Source organism: Camelus dromedarius, chromosome 17, assembly GCF_036321535.1.
Source record: "Camelus dromedarius isolate mCamDro1 chromosome 17, mCamDro1.pat, whole genome shotgun sequence".
NCBI classification, from domain to species: domain Eukaryota; kingdom Metazoa; phylum Chordata; class Mammalia; order Artiodactyla; family Camelidae; genus Camelus; species Camelus dromedarius.
This window is the reverse complement of record NC_087452.1, coordinates 45722068-45739611: the sequence shown is the minus strand read 5'-3', so window position 1 is coordinate 45739611 and position 17544 is coordinate 45722068. Positions and strand designations below refer to the sequence as shown.

Here is a 17544-nt window from a genome sequence, read left to right as displayed (position 1 = left end):
CGATACTATCCTTGATTTCATTTTAGGTATCAGTATGAAATATGTTTGCTATTTTTAAAAGTTGCAATTAAGTGTCTCTCCACTCAAGTGTTTTGAAAAGTCACTTCTTGCTGCTTTTACAAATAGAGCTTATAAAATTCTCTGCGTAGTTTATGATGAGCAAAATTCCCTACGTAGTTTATAATGAGCAGCGTCCTTGAAGAATAAAAATTCTTTTTCTCATTATGCATATCTGTTAAGTTAGTCATTCTATTTTCTCTCTACTGGTCAAGAAGAATCCTTGAGGTTTTTCTTTGTTTGTTTTGGGGGAGGGGGTTATAAGCTTTAATTCATGTAAGTTTCTTACTATTTTTCACCCTGCTTACTTACCAAGGTTCACAGTAATCAAATGGTAACGTATCTTTATTAATCAAAGGCTTCAACAGTCTTACATGCCTTTAATCGTATTTATTAATAATAAAGCAAAATTGAATTTAAAGTATTTTCTTACTATGCTGAGTACTATTTTGGCTGAGAAAGGGGTTGGCAAAGGAATATGAACCGGGAGATAAAGCAAACAGCAGCTTAGAAATCCTAAAGTGGATCACAGTTAACGGAAATATGATACTCACACAACTTTTTCTAACCTTATGTAAGTAGAAGGAAGTACAGCAGTCATTGAAAAGCACGAAGGGTCCCGTCAGCATAAATTATGATACTTTGTCAGGGACAGAGAAGGTACTTAAAGGTTAGCTTGGGGAACAGCAGAAGCTCCTTGAAAACAAAATTTCTATGGAACTCAAATCAGACGTTTTATTTTATAGAACAGTTGATCTGTGCACCTTAAGTCAATGACAGTGGTTTATTTCTTCTCTGTATCAGTCTGGTCCCACCCCTTACCCTTGGTGGAGGGAAAATAAGTAAGAGTGAGATGTTTAGGTTCCACTCCTGGAGAGTACTCAGACAATAATCAAACAAAACAGCAGACCTTGTGTATGACTTCCTAATGGTAATTTTTGGGGAATTCTGTCACATGGGAAGTGAGAGGCGCAGTAGTGAGTGCCAGTAACTGTACTTCCACAGGATGGCAGTGTGGTAACGTTTTCATGATGTAATAAGTGATTTACAACATTATTGGTGTTGTCCACTTTCTCAGAGCTCACTACTTTGGTGGAAAGCTTTCTTCTTCTGGTTTAAAAGGTAGGAAAAGTCAGTTAATGTGGATGGGTAGAAGGTTGTAAGAGATGTGGGAGTAGTTTGGTCAAGTTTCATCGAGCGTTCGTAGGAAGAATTGGTGGAGAATGAGTGATACGTGTTCGTGTTGTTGAGGTCTCCTGGGAACGTGAGGGACTGTGCAGGTGGTGCCAACCGCCCCCTCGGTGCTCTCGTCAGCAAGGGGAGCTCTCTCCCTCTGACTTCCCATGGAGCAGGGCTTTTCCACCAGTGTCACAGGTACTTGCTTCCTTGTATTGTGGTTATGTGTGTACATCTCTGGTTTTCTCAATTAGGTATCCAACTCTTAGAGGATAGGACTGATCTTAATAAGATTTTATATTTTTAGCATGTCTTGACCATAATAGACAAAAAACTTAATATTTGAATGAATTAATTAAAGAGATGCTATGGTACAGAGACTGGAGAAAAACATGTTTCCACTTTGCAGTGGAGATTGTGTTTATTTTTAAGAACTGAGAGTTACTTCACTATTTCTTAATGCTCAAGCATATCTACCTCTTTTCTGTGTTTTAAAGCATGGGTTTGTAAATGGGACTTAAGTTGAGGTATGGAGATGTGTATCTAATGTTACAGGCTCAGGGAGAAGGGCAGTATTAAGCAAGTTGGATCTGTGATATTTTACGTTTTGTATTACTTGGCAGGCGATCCTGAATGTAATAGTGTTAAAAAACAAAATTCAGCGGTGTAAACTTTTAAATGTCTAATTGGCTTTATTAACGATTCATGAATTGGGGGGCATCGCATCTAGCAAGTAGAAAGGAGCCCAAAGGGCTGGACAAGGGGAGAGGCTCTTAAAGGCGAGACAAGGAGTTCTTAAATAGAATTTCAGACTTAGGTTACCTACCTGTTGGGGGTGGAGAGGATCTGTGTGGCAGATTACCGTGTCTTTCTTGGGGTGGGGATAGAAAGAATTAGCTCATTGGTGCTGGCCAAAAAATTCCACACAGACGGGTTAGGACTACATTCCAGGGTTGGGGGGGGTTTAGCTGCAGTTCGGGTTAGGCATTAAGTCCTGATTTTAGCACCAAGTGACTCTGTTTTGAGCCTGTCATTTCTTTTTACCTGTGGAAAGGTTCATCTGTGTGTAGAGAGTACCGTGAGAGAAGAGCTACTATCCCCCGTGTAAACATCTCAGTATCAGCGATCAAAACAGGGGAGGTGCGAATCTAGTCCTCTTAAGAGAAAAGAGTTATCTTTGGATTACTGCGTATGTCACATTTATCAGCTTTCATGTCATTGGTCCATATTAGTAGGTATAAATGAGGTTTATTTGGATAGAGGAATATTCTTAGGTAAAATATTGTTGAGAACTTGTCTGTTTGTTCAGCTATGTTTGACAGTAACCTGTATTTACAAAGTAATGTTTAAAAATCAAAGTCCCACCTGACCTTTTTTGTGTCTCCTGAGATTGAATTTCTTTTTCTTAAACTCATTTCCATCACTCTTTATATTAACTTGAACTTTTGCACATCTACTTATGTATAAAGTGTTTTCTTCTTTACTAATGACCATAAATGTCTCAGCAAAATTGCATAAAACTACTGAAATGAGAATATTCTTCTTCAAGAATAATCTTCTCATTTTGAATATGCCTGGAAATGAACTTGAGCAAATTCCTGAGAGGGAAGCTTCATTGAGCTTCCGAGCAAGTGATGGAATATGATGTGGGTACCCACCATGTATGTGTGTTTGTCCACGCTGCCTCCACGTGATTATTTCTGGAAAATATGACTTAATGGGAAGTAAAAAGGCTAGAAACTTTCACTCTTTCCTGGTTTTGTTTTTGTTTTTTTAAATAATGTATTATCTTTACAATTAAGAACAAACCATGGAGACAGATGCAGATTTGTTTGCCTCGCACTGGAATAGAGGGAATGGGGACAACTGCTTAATGAGTGAGTGTTGGGTTTTCTTTGGGGGTGATGAAGATGTTTGAGGACTCCAGTCCTCAGTCCTCCAGAGAGGCAGTGGCTGCACAGCGCTGTGAATGTACCAACTGCCCTTAAATTGTTTACTTTAAAATGATTGTATGTGACTTTGACCTCAGGTTTTTAAAAGAGACTTCACTTATTTGTTCAACGTGTGCCATTTTTCACCTCTAATCCAAATTCTGTGGCAGTGTTTCAACAGTCAGTGTTCATTTGTGTTTATAGGAAAGAAATCCAGCCTCAGAGGTGACTGGAGTGTTTGGACGTAACTAGGCTTAACTATAATTAAAATACGTAAATGACATAAGGCTTTCTCAGGCTTGGCCGTTCTAATTGTGCCTTTGTGTGTTCAGTATTTGTCTGGGGTTTAATTTCTCGGCTCTAGGTGTCTAAAAGACCTGTTGATTGTGGAATCTTAGCTTGTTGTTATTGGAGGGGGCTCTACAAATCTCGTACAAATCCCTCATTCCGTAGTGAGGAAACCAACTTTGTTGTTAAGTAGTGGTTTGAGATCATGTAATGACCTTGTTACCATTTTTTCTCTAATTCTGCCCCTGCAAGTCTTTGAGCGCCTATAAATGCTGGTTTGTAAAAGAAATGTGTTGATATTAGAAAACCCATTAAAGAAATCGGTTGACAGTTCAAATATATGTGACATAGAATTCTTACTTACATTTACTTAACTTTTTACTGTATTTGTATTCAAGTATCTCATTGAGGGTAATTCTATACCAACATTAATAGGCCTGGAAAGTCCGTCATTGGATGGGTTACTTCTCCAGCCTTCTCTCAGCAACCAGGTCTCTGTTAGCTTGAGGTCATCAGAAACTTTATTCACATATGTTGGTCCTTCCTGTTAAATTTACTTGTGCTTCTTACTGTTTTCTAATACGGAGGTCATCTCTAATCAGACAGCCTGGAAGGCGACTTAACAATTGAATCATTAGCCCATAATTTACCTTCTGTAGATGGGCTTCTTTTAAAAGCAAATAAGCACTCTTCCTCAGCAGAGCGGGGTGAAGCTGCACCGTGTGTCACACACGGGTGCGTTGCGGTGACAGTGTTCATGCAGTCTTTTTCCTCATAGAGCATTTCATGTGTCAACAGCTAAGTAATGACTGTGCTTCACACAGTCATGTGAATAAGCTTTATAAATGGGGTGGTTTTCACATTAACTTATTTCAGATGAGATTTAACTTCATTTCAAAATGATTTTTGTTTACAGTGATTCCACGTAGTTTCTCCATAATCAACTTGTCTGTTAGTGATCTGTGAACACCTAAATGCAAAAACAAACCTGTTATACAAATTGTAACCCCTCCCCAATTTGCCTGTACATTTAGGTTGATGTGAGTCAAGAATACTGTAGTATATTCAATGCCAAGAGCAAGCGAATTTTCTTTATTAGACCCCAGTAAATTCAGTGACTGACCTGTTCTATGGCTTGACTTCTGTGTACTTTGTTCTTTTAATCACAGAAAACTTAGTGGACGGACATAAGGTTTTTTTTCCTAACTGGTTAAGCACTGTACAGAAAGTGTTAGGAGACTGAAAGGGGTGTGACGACTTGAGAGCTTTTGAGACGATAGCAGCCATTACATGTGATGATAAGTATTCATTGGGTCATGCAGGCTTTGGATTAATGCCAATAGGAATGGTGTTTACTTATTGGATTTATATATTTATTACATGGCTTCCTGGGTCACGTCAATAATTATGAATGACAGACTGAAAAAAAAAACCTGATTCCGTTTTGGGGAGAGGAAAACAACACCCGTCTCCTAAGCTGCTCTGGATATTTTGTTAAAAAAAAAAAAGTAGTGAAAGTGGCAGAAAGAATTTCATGGCTTATAATGTATGATTAACCATCAAATATGTTTCAAATAGATTCTATTCTTAAAATAAGTTTAGCTAAAACATTGCTAAAAGCACATGCTGTGTGTATACTTATGTTTGGAGTACTTAACGGTGGTAGTAAATTGCCCTTGTTTCCTGTTTTGTCTCTGTAGCATATAGCACTTTCTATATTGTGGGCTTAATATTATCCATGCAGATACCCTTTGTGGGATTCCAGCCGATCAGAACAAGTGAACACATGGCAGCTGCAGGTATGAAACATACTTATTTTCTTGCTTCTAAAGAATGTATGGATGTATGACTGGCCAGCCTTCAAGTAAATGAAGGGTTCTTTGGGGGTTTTGTTGTTGTTAATTTTCACACTGGTTCTAAACATCACCACTATAAAATATGACTATCATGGAGTTTATTGAGACTTTCTGATACTGTGTTCCTAAAAGTGCCTGTCTTCCCAGCCACTGCTGTTGTGAAAAGGCAAAACACTCCTTTTTGCAAACACTAAAAAACATTTGCTTTGTATAACCAAATATTAAATAGTGTATCTGTACACTGAGTTCTCATGTCACCAGATTTAGATGGAGCATTTCATTTTTATGTTCCTTACATCTCACTAAAATATTGTGTCTGTAGCTACTAACTGGAATTAATGGCTTTTATATTGATTATAAAGTCATGTAATTCCTCTCCCTAAAGCAGAGAACTTTGCCATTATTAATCTGGGTCCAAATAACAAGATATAAAGGGAGATATGCAAATAAAACTTTATCAGAGATTCTCCACACAAGGCCCGTGACATATAGGAAATCCATGGGTGGTTATTTTGTTGGTAACATTTTATAAAAATCAGTATATTTAACTTTGATATTCTGTAGCCTTTATCACCACATTCTCAGTAAAAATCTTGAACTATCACCCTCCCCCCAAAAAGTTAAGAACCTACACCATATAGCAATTTAAAATCTGTGAAATAGTTTTACTTACATATTTAATTTGACTTCTATAAAATTAGCAAGTAGTAATCTGAGAGAGAAATGTATACTCAGTTTTTAGTATATAATTGTGTATAACAGTGTCTTTGTAGATTTACAGTCACCGGAGTCTTTATGCATATGTGTTACTACATTTCCCAAATTCTAAATCTTTGATAATACTTATTTAACCACTCTAAAATGAACTTTTAAAAATAACCCTTACTACTACGTTTTCTTAAAGAAAAAGCAGTATTCTAAGTGAATTAGGGTTCTCATTGTCCCACAACTGTAAACAATAACCGTATATCAGGAGTCTTCTGATCCAGGTCATTTGTGTTCTTAAGTAAATCTGAGGATTATTTTTTAATGTTATTTCTTTGTTTTCTTTTTTTCCTAGAAAACATATTACTAAAATATGGGACAAAGGGTGGAATTTAATGTACTAAATAGTCTCCAGTTATTGAAATGAGATGTTTCTTCCCCGGTCCATATACGGGGAGTCTGGTTATTTTGGGAAAAAAATGTGTAACAGAATTTTTTAGATGTGTTAATTGGTTACCTGTCATCTGACGAAGGAAATGTCAGGTCAGATGACAAGTCTCTGAGTGAGCGTCGCAGGGTCTTCTAAGACGGCCTTCCAGATTAGCGTTTCTCAACGTCCTTGAAAAAGCGCCTTGTTGATTACTTACGCGAACCTTCTCTGTAACCAGGCGTCTTTGCGCTGCTGCAAGCCTATGCCTTCTTGCAGTATCTGAGAGACCGCTTAACAAAGCAGGAGTTCCAGACCCTGTTCTTCCTGGGAGTCTCGCTAGCTGCCGGCGCTGTGTTCCTCAGTGTCATCTACTTGACTTACACAGGTAGGTGTTACCACCTGTAGGGTGTGCGGCTTGTTGCTAGGTCTTGCAGAAGCTAACTCCTTTACACATTCTGTACCTGTGCCGCGTATCCTGGTAGGTCAGATACTGCGGTTGTATTCTCTACAAGCTGTGAAAATAATAGTCAATGGTTCTAAAATCCGAATGGCACTACAAATTTTGGGGGTTTTTTGACAGTAAATTCTTCTTAAAGGTATTCCGTCTGTCAGATTAATGTACCAGCCTTGCTCATAAAATCATGAATTACTTGACAGAAGTAAAAGACGTTTAAAATCATCTTTGTGATTTATCTGAATTTGGCTTACTGAACACCTCTCTCTTTTTAAAATTCTCTAATGCTATCTTAATGTCTTCACTTTAGTTGACTAGTAAAATAGAAGTTTAAGAGACAGTTGGAAAACTCTCTACAGTTTTATTTATCAACTTGTTACATTTCTCTGGAAGTGTAATGTCCATGGATTTTTTTTTATTTGAGCTCTAACCTTATTTTATCTGACTGCCAGCTGTGTGAAATATGTTGTTACCTGTAACAGAAAACTGAAATTCTTTTGGTATTGGCTTAAAGTTATCCATAATAAACAGTAAACATAAAGCCAATAAAATAAACAAAAACAATGAAAAGGCATTAATTTCCTCTACATTTTTCCTTCCAAGGTTACATTGCGCCATGGAGTGGAAGGTTTTACTCATTGTGGGACACTGGGTAAGCGCCGATAAGTTATTTGACTTCGTGTTACTTAAAATACTCTTTTTTCCCCTGTTCTTTATTGTCAGTATCTCTGAATACTTGTGCAACACTTCTGAAGTATCTAGCTACATACTAGTTTAGTAAATGTATTTTGTCTTTGTTATTATACCTGTTTGGAATATACCTTTAGTGTGATATGTTAAGTTACATATTTCTGTTCTGCATGGGCAGATAAAAAAATTTTGTTTATTAAAACATTTCAGGCAATGTTTGTCCCACTTTAATGATTGATTTTTGTTTTTACCAGTGTATTCAGAGTTTCCATCTCTCAGTAATACTTCATTTTTAATCGTTAAGGATAGATGCTGTGTTATAAACCTATCTGCCATAGATATGAAGAAAAATTTAACTTTGTTTCTGATACCATGTTATCTAAATTTCTTGATCTTTTTAATCTATAAAATAGACTAGAGAATATTGGTTGGGCTTCTAAGAGTGCTATTATAAAATGAATGAATAAAAAAATTTTAGTAAAAATAATCAGACAGCTAGTTCAGTAAGACTTCTTATCTCTAAAAATGTTTTCCTAAGGATAAGAAGAGGTTCGCTGATAATTTACCTCTCTGCTCTGCCCTTGCTATTCTGTCTTCTTTGTTACTCCCCATGGGGCTCAATAGAAAACCTGCCACGACTTACTGAACAGGACTGCCTTTTAACGTGATACCAAACAGACTGCTGCCCAGGTCTTCTAGGGGCATGAGCAGATATGTGTGAATGACTGACACTGACATTTACATATATAATTCAAGAGAGCAGCCTGCAGATCACCGGAGAGTTTAAGGGAAACCCTGGGTGTAGACAATTACTCTGATTAGGTTAATATCCTGGGTTAAATGTTTTGTCGCTCATACCTACTCTTGCTTTCAAACTTTGACCACTTTGGAATCTCAGGGCATTTCCAGAAAAATTTGTCCTGTCCTTTCCACTTCCCTCACCAGCCTGTATGCCATCTCCTCGTTAAGAAAGGTGCTGTGGCAATATATCTTTTCGGATAAGGTATTTCTGCTACTAATAAGTCCGAAAGGTAATGGAACTCATTTATGCAATCTTAGGAAGAGCTAAGTTAAACTGCAAAACAGATTCCTATTTGAGCAAAGATTTTTGTGTTAGAAGTCAGATCCAACACTTCTATAACCGGCCTTAGATAGTTCTCCCAATTTTAGGAACGGCCTGTTGGTTTAGTTTGATCAACAGGTACCAGATTTATTTCCAATACAGCAGGTTACACTGGAATATACTTTTAAGCAAGAAGCGGGTAGGGAATAGGAACCATATCTGCAGTCAAAGAAAATGTATTCACCTGAAAGGAGTTCCTGTTTTATCATTTAATTTTAAATAACGTTAACTTTTTAATACCAGGTATGCAAAAATACACATTCCCATCATTGCATCAGTGTCTGAGCATCAGCCTACGACTTGGGTGTCTTTCTTCTTTGATCTACATATTCTCGTGTGTACCTTCCCAGCAGGCCTGTGGTTCTGCATTAAAAACATCAACGATGAAAGAGTATTTGGTAAGAGAGTGTTAGTAAATACTTTGATTTATTTATTTTTGTTAATGAGATTATTGCTTCACTTTAAAGTTTTGTTTTGTATACATCAAGATAAACTTCCCATCCTTAATTTCCATAAGTGCTTAACCACAAAAAATTCAGTGAATTTGTATTAAATATACTCTAATTAAACTTTTAATTTTGGGCTAGTATATAAATTTCTCATTCAGTTTATTATGTTTTCTGAGAGGTTAATATAATCATAGTCTGTGACTGAGAATGGAAATTGTGACTGTTGACCTTGTAGACTTGGCTTCATTTTCTTGGTCAGATCTGATTAAGTAGGAAGAAATGTGGAGGGACGTCCATCCAAATTTCAGTGCAAAGTACATTTTGTAATAGAGTAAGAATCGCCTTTAAGTAAACACTCTCTTTACTGACAGATTTGTGTAATTTCCAGCTAACAAGATTTAGAAATACAAACTATTTTAAAGCCAGTGTTTAGAATCTGACACTCAAAATATAAATGGACAGAATAAGCAGATAGCAAAGATTTTTACATACGTTAGTCATCACAGGAAGCAGGCCGTGGCTATTTTGCATATGATAAAACCTGAAACTAAAAAAGTCTCTGTAGTATCCACGGGTCACACAAGCAAATAATTCTTACGTGTATGGGGCCTGGACCATGAGCGATGCTCAAAAGTTACTGTTCCAGAGTGAAGTCGGGAGAGAGAGAGCAGTGTCTGTGTAAGTTGTAACCAAAGGATGGCACTTGCTTATTCTTCCCTAGTCTGTGTAGGTCAGCGGGCTCTGGACAAGGCCCTGCTTACTATAATATCATTAGTGTAAACACACTGCCCACTCATGACTTGGCGTTCCCAGTCCTAGGTCACACCCCCGAGAAGTGAACGTGTGGGTCCAGTAGCAGACATGTTTAAGAATGTACAGAGCAACTTTATCCGTAATAGACCCTAATTAGAAACAGTCCAGAGGTTATCAGCAGTCGAATAAAGAGATTTTTAGGTATTTGTGCAGGAGAACACAACACAACAGTTCGTAAAAGCATGGGTAAATAAACGAAGCCAGTACAGAAGAGAACCTTCTTATTTCATTTCTGTGAAGTTCAAGAAGGAAGACAAAATTCATACTTTAAAAGTGCAAATAGTGATACTTTTTTAAAAGGTGGGAGAGCAGGTACTTGACTGGGAAGAGGCACGAGGGACCCTTCTGAGAAGGTGTACGAATGTTGTGTGTTCCGTACAGGTGGTTATTACATAGGTGTGCGCATATATACAAATTCATCGGGATAAACAACATGGTATAATAGGTAAATGACATGGTATGATGAATGTATTTTTTAGTCAGGTAAAAAATATTAATTATTCAAATGAGATCCGTGCTCAGATGACCCATTGACTTTGTGAAGTCATATAGCCTTTAGCCAGAAATGTCAGAGCCGTTCCCCTGTGGTGAACACATTGTCTGGATAGCTTTGACTGTTGGAAATTACTTCCAAAAAAATTTTTTAAGTCTCTTGGCAATAACTTGTCCGAGTTCCTTCTTTGGTTAATAAATTGTATTCTTCTCATCCCGTTCTTACTTCAAAGCAGGCTTTATGCCAGATATTGGCACAAGTTTTTCATAGACTTTGTTTCTATAAACTTACTGTGTCTAATAATGTATCACCAAATATGTTTTCAATTCTGTCGATTATGGCTTTTTTTAATACATGATGCTATTGACAAATAATGAATTGTCTCGTTCCCTATAATAATGACAATTAAATTTGAATCATACATTTCTCTAAACGGTTGTTATGCAGTGTTTGGTCAACATTACAGGTTCTAAATATGATTTTTCAGTTGGCTGGTATTATCAACTTAAAAACAATTAGCTCTTTTATGAGACGTTTGCTGTTTTTAGGTTTCTTTGTAACAGTGGTTGTAAGTGTTGGGTTGGGTGTCCTGTGACCTCTCCTTCCGGAGTGCTGAGAGCCTTGTCTTTGCAGTCGCTCTGTACGCCATCAGTGCCGTCTACTTTGCCGGCGTGATGGTGCGGCTGATGCTGACCCTGACCCCGGTCGTCTGCATGCTGTCTGCAATCGCCTTCTCCAACGTTTTTGAGCACTATTTGGGGGATGACATGAAAAGGGAAAACCCACCTGTGGAGGACAGCAGTGATGAGGATGACAAGAGAAACCCAGGAAATTTGTATGATAAGGTGGGAAATATAAAGTAAGGCCTTCAAAATCTTAAATAGGTGCTTTATTTTGCAGTCACAGGAAGAATTCTGCATACTAAACAATGTGATTAAAAAAGAATTTAGACAAACTGTGACATTTCTAGTTGGTCTGTACTGTGTGCCTCAAATTTTGAATCCTTGTTGGTCTTTTAGCTCAGAATAACAAAACAATGTAATCAGAGAATGTAATCACCTTTTTGGTCAGGTTTTATGTAAAACACATCTCTGAGAGCAGAAAGCTGCTGCTCTACTGAGTTCCATCAAATTGAGCCCTACGTACCCTTCTGAGACCACGAACACAGTGCTTGTCCTTGAGGTCCATATTCAGTGTAAACGTTTAAAATATTTGGTTGATTGAACAGTGAAATGAAGGGAATAAAGTGCCTTAAAAAACCTCTAGTTCGTTAGCAGTAGGTGGCCGGCCAGTGTAATGTGATTCACGTAACTTCTCAGGTAACAGCAGGCTTGTATTCGGTGCAGGCGTGGAAGAGACTGGTAAGAATTAGAGAGCTCGTCTTGGATGCCGTGGTGAACTGTACTATATTCACTAGGGTTTTAAATACCAGAAAGCAATGAAACTTATCAATATGCGTATTGACTTTGAGATTCTTTCCTCACTATTAATAGATCCAATATAATTCATACAGATTAGCGTATATACCTGCTTTTGTGTTTATGGTTATTATGGGTTTGTTTGTTTTGTGTGTGGTTTCTTAATGACTCGGTTCTGTCCTGGGTTTTGGTGAGATTTTTTTTTTTGGTTCTTTTCAGAAATGTAGTTTTAATTTTAACAAGTATTGGTGTGGGGTTTAGAAATTGGAAAACTGATTCTGATAATGCAGTTTTTTTCTTTTCTAAAGTCTTACTTGGTCTGGAATATAGTTAGACGTTGCTGTTTTCAGGATGTGGAATTCAGATTTTATTAAGAAAAGTTTGACAGGATGAGACCATTTGGTTGTCCCCTTTGTATTTACATGAAACATAAGAACAGTTGGGTTTGAAGGCAGCTTCTTCCTGGCGATATTTTGCTCTGCAGTCAGCTCTGGGATTGAGTATAGTTCCAGGAAGCCTCCTCATTCACATTTGACTTTAGAATCTACCTTGATAACTTTATTTTTTTTAAGTATTTTTCTCGGGGGGAGGCAATTAGATTTATTTATTTTTTAACGGAGGTGCTGGGGATGGAACCCCAGGACCCTGTGCATGCTAGGCACGTGCTCTATCACTGAGCTATACCCTCCCCCCTTACCTTGATAACTTTAGACAACAACGTACCACCCACGCAAGAATTCCTGATGGTTACACATTTTCCTTCTGAAGGACTTAAATTGACAGATAACATTCTCCCAACTTCTCCCCTTTGAGTGTCGTACTGAAAGCAAGTCAAATGAGGAGTGTGTCTAGTTGGTGTTTCGTATCTTCAGGCAGGTAAAGTGAGGAAGCACGTAACGGAGCAGGAGAAGACTGAAGAGGGCCTGGGCCCCAACATAAAGAGCATCGTCACCATGCTGATGCTCATGCTGCTGATGATGTTCGCGGTCCACTGCACCTGGGTCACCAGCAACGCCTACTCCAGCCCGAGCGTCGTCCTGGCCTCTTACAACCATGACGGGTGAGAATACAGATTGCCTACGAAAGGATTCACACCTGCCCTTCTTTCTGGTCTCTGCAGATAGGGCTGAGAGATGTTGGAGAGGCTCAGCATTTGAATCTACCGTGCTTTTCTTGTGACCCTCCCCCGCCATCCCCTTGGTGGAGGTCGGCAGCGATCACTGCAGTTCATACTTTCTTCCAGAATATCTGTGAATGCACACTGTACACATTAGTGTGTCTCATCCTTGGACACCAGCACCACCATTACCCGGAAACCTGTTAGGAATGCCAATTCTTGATCCCACGTAAGCACACTGAGTGAGAGACATGGGGGAGATCCACAGCCTGCGGTTCAACACACCCTCCTCAGTGGTTCTGATGCAGCTACAGTTAAAGAGCAGCTGGCTTGCACACCACCTCCCCACGTTCCCACGCAGCTCTGCTCCACTTGGGTGATTGTTAGACTCCACTCCAGAACTAGAAAATCAGGATTTGCTCTTTTACAAGATAGCCTGGTGATTTGTATGCATATTAAAGTTTAAGAAGCACTAGTCTAGCTCCTTCCTCGTTTTGTTTTGTTTTCTCCCTTCCGTGGAGGCTTTTAACTGCCATCCTTAAAATGTGAGATTTTCCAGTGGCTTGGCACTTCAGGATTTTAAGTTACCGTCTTCGCATTTGTGAGGTCTCATTTAAAACAATGTTGTGATTCTTTCCAGCACCAGGAACATCTTAGATGATTTTAGAGAAGCGTACTTTTGGCTAAGGCAGAACACAGATGAACACGCCCGCGTGATGTCCTGGTGGGACTATGGCTACCAGATAGCAGGGATGGCGAATAGGACCACGCTGGTGGACAACAACACCTGGAACAACAGCCACATAGCACTGGTAAGGGCCCGCCTGGCGCGGCTGTCCGCTCCACGGCGTCAGGCCTCGCCTGAGGCGAAGCAGGGAAGTGCAGGGGAGAGTGCTCCCTGCTTGCTGAATCCTCAAGGTGCTTCTTTATACGTTTATTCAATACAGCGGCTTCAAGGTATGCTTATTTATTTTGTTTTTAAGAAAAGAAAGTATCATTCAGAATCACAGGCTGATTTGTGGCAGCTCTTGTGATCTATTTAGCTCACTGGAGAATTAGGCAGAGTCTGAAGCTTAAAGTATTGTAGTTGACTTGTATTTTCCATTTCATACATTAAGAAAATTATTTGCAGATCTGTAAAGCAAATGCACTGTGTTATATGGGCATGAAAATTATGTTCACTCTAGTATTAAATAACTAATTCATGGTAATTAAGATAATTACCTCTCTGTTCTTTAAAGATTTTAAGTAGATAACAGTTGGGTGTTAGCCAGACGAGTTCTGTTTGTGTGGGTGTCATAGCTGATCATAAGCTGTTTGGTGGACTGAAGAGGATAATGTATTTGTGCTGGCTGGCTGGACGGTCATCCCGCCCTGAGGTTTTGAGAAAGTCTCCTTTTAAGCTTGTCTGCTTTCATATAAAAATGTTAATTTCATGAAACCTAATTATTAGCAAAATATTAGAACATGTATTCTGATTTTGACGTTTCTGCTATAATTGGTTATATAGTAAGTGAGGTACTTATGAATCTCAGTAATTGTTGACTTCAGAGCAGATCATTTCTACAAAAAGAACTCCATGTAAATCAGACTCTTGAGATTCATTCCATCTTAAGTAAAAGTGTGCATTTACTTTTATTTTTAGTATATTGTGGGACTAAGTAGCACATTCTCATTTTTTTATTCTGTAGGTGGGAAAAGCTATGTCTTCCAATGAATCAGCAGCCTATAAAATCATGAGGAGCCTGGATGTAGATTATGTGTTGGTCATTTTTGGAGGGGTTATTGGCTATTCTGGTGACGACATCAACAAGTTCCTCTGGATGGTCAGGATAGCTGAAGGGGAGCACCCAAAGGACATTCGGGTAAGACTCCAGGTCACTCCAGGTGTGTCCCAGTTGCTAATTGCATCCCACTTGTGTCCATCGTCCTGTCCCCCAAATTGGTCCCTCGCTCTGACTTCACTAGTTATGAGGTGCTGTAACCATTCTCCCTGCCATCACGCTTTTTACCCTAATGCCTGCTGCTTCCATCCTCCCCTGCACAGCAGTCCCTTGTCAGGACTCTTGCTTTTCTTCCTTCACAGCCTCTCTCTTCTGCCCTTTGTTTCCATTTTCATTGCTTCCACTCTGGCACTGACCCTTGTGCTCAGAAACCTGACATAGGACAGTAGCCGTGAAATTATGATCTTTGCCTAGTCTTGTCTCTCCCAGTCTGACATGATGCTGATCATGTTACTTACAGCTTTTTTAAAGGCCTTCATGGGTTTAAGGGAAAGGGCCTTGAAACCGGACAGACATGAGTTAGAAATAAACCCCTGCCACTGCCAGCTCGGTGCTGTGAGCAGGTTATTTCCAGCCAGCCAGTCAGCACGAGGTCCTGTTCTAGGTTCTAGTGTTGTAGAGAGCAGCGAAGAAGGCCCTTTCAGATCATCACTAGTGGGGACGCCAGGAATAATTTATTTGTGGTGCTGTTGTCAGAATTTATAGCAGCCACAGGAAGCCTCCGCCCAGTGGCTGGTGTGAAGCAATCTCTGTGATGAGGCAGTGCTGTCCGGTCCAGGCTCTCCAGCTCAGAGCGCAGCTGGTGACACTTCACTGTCCTTGCTGGCCTCTTGTCCCTCTGTCACCTTTCCCGCTCCGTCAGTCCCCTCTGGCCCGTGAAACTTGTGTTGGGGTTTCTTTTCTTGAATCATGCGACACGTGTGTTTATGCTCTCTTCTTCTTGGGCTACCTTCCCTACCTCAGATCTGCCCCTCTCCAGAGCCCTGCTCTGAGCACCCGGGTCTCTCCTTCCAGCCTGTTTTGTGGGTAAACGCTGTCCTTTCTCCCCCACCCAGCTGTGGGCGCACAGAGGACGGGCGCCCCGCACTGCGGTGGATGCGATGAAGGCACGGGGTGAGAGGAGGGTTCAGGGCGGGTCCGCAGTGAGACGCCATCTGGGAGGGTGTAGGGGTGTGTTTTCTGTGATGGGGAAGGTGCCAGATTTCCTGTTTAAATGTAAAGGCTGTGGCTTTTTCCCTTAATTCTGATTAATCAACATTATTTCCTTGTATTAAGTGGATCTTAATTTAATCTCCCTAGGATGTAATTTTCATTTGTGGATTTGCTTTAGCTTTATTAAAATTGTAACATGATAGATCCAGATACATCCTTTGAACATTTATATAGAGAAAAATCCTCAATTTCTATGCTTTGTGAATAGGTAATTTACACAGTCACAGTGTTGAAAACTAAAAGCATAAAGGGATATGCAGTGAGAGTTTATCCTCCCCCCCCCATGAAAAAGAAAAAAGCCATAGGAATCATGTAGAATTTTCTCATGGTTCTTACTGAAGCAGGTAACTCGTAGCAAAATGTACACCCTGTTCTTGCTTTTCTCGCTTCACGATACACTGTGGGGATCTTCCCACGTTACAGATGGGGCCCTCCTTCGTTCCTGTTTTACACCTGCAGTGTGTCCATGGTGTGTGTGCTCCATGACTTCCTTAGCTTGTCCCTATTAATGGACACTGAAGTTGTTTCGGTTTTTTAATCTCAAACAGCGTGTCACAGTTAAATTCCTACACGTGTCACTTGGCACGCCTGTACGTGTCTCTGTTGGATAGATTCCTAGACAAGGAGTTTATCTGCAGTGTCAGGTTGGCCCTCTTAGAGGTTATTTGATAAATGACCACAGGCGATCCCTGAACATTCCCCTCCCAACTAAAGAACTGATTTAAAGTTCACGTGGGAAGAATAAAGAATAAATTTAGGAAAACTCTGAAAAGGAGTAATGGTGGGGGGAGGGTGGAACAGTTGGAGAGAGCCAGCTTACCTGGTATTAAATCATGGAGTTGGTACCGTATTTTAAAAATGATTGAGGTTTTATTGCAACATGGTTTAAAATCTGGTAGGATTAGTGGCCCTTCCTCACTCCAGCAGACTATTCTTTATGTTTTCTTGGACACTTCTGTTGATTTTGTATAAACGATTTCTAGACTGAGCTTTAAAAAACACCCTTAACAGTTTTGTGGGGTTTTTAGATCACATTAAATTTATAAATTCATCCCCTAATACTATATTTTTTAGAGATGTAACTAAATGCGGCTTTATGAAGATACCTCGAAAGCTGGTTCTTGTGGGGAAATTAAAAGAGGAGCCTATAGTTTTGAATGTGTTTTATTAAACTGACACAGAAACTTCTGGATTCTTTCCTGCAGGAAAGTGACTATTTCACCCCACAAGGAGAATTCCGTGTAGACAAAGCAGGATCTCCCACTTTGTTGAATTGCCTTATGTATAAAATGTCATACTACAGGTTTGGAGAAATGCAGGTTCGTTACATCAATTTTCCTATAATCTTTATTCAAAGGAATGTTTTTTAAGTAGTCTCGTGACTCCGAAAAACAGGATGATGATGTTTTCGTTGCGCTGTTAAGAAAAGTGTGCTCATCTAGATTTTTTTCTACGTTAAATTTAATTTCTGAAGCTTATATGTGAAGAATGAGGAGATATTTTTTAGATCAAAGATTTCTTTCCAAAATGTTAATTAACGTAAGCTCA

At 39.3% G+C, this 17544-nt stretch overlaps 1 protein-coding gene across 1 annotated transcript in view; it reads left to right on the top strand.

Annotated features, from left to right (window-relative positions):
- The window catches only part of STT3B (STT3 oligosaccharyltransferase complex catalytic subunit B), an 82390-nt gene that overhangs the window by 58263 nt on the left and 6583 nt on the right, over positions 1-17544 (top strand). The window contains exons 6-14 of the mRNA XM_031469820.2: positions 5153-5251; positions 6682-6828; positions 7501-7549; positions 8954-9108; positions 11099-11310; positions 12756-12943; positions 13641-13812; positions 14692-14865; positions 17202-17315. Of these exons, the coding sequence (XP_031325680.2) occupies positions 5153-5251; positions 6682-6828; positions 7501-7549; positions 8954-9108; positions 11099-11310; positions 12756-12943; positions 13641-13812; positions 14692-14865; positions 17202-17315 (1310 nt within the window). The remainder of the gene's footprint in view (positions 1-5152; positions 5252-6681; positions 6829-7500; positions 7550-8953; positions 9109-11098; positions 11311-12755; positions 12944-13640; positions 13813-14691; positions 14866-17201; positions 17316-17544) is intronic.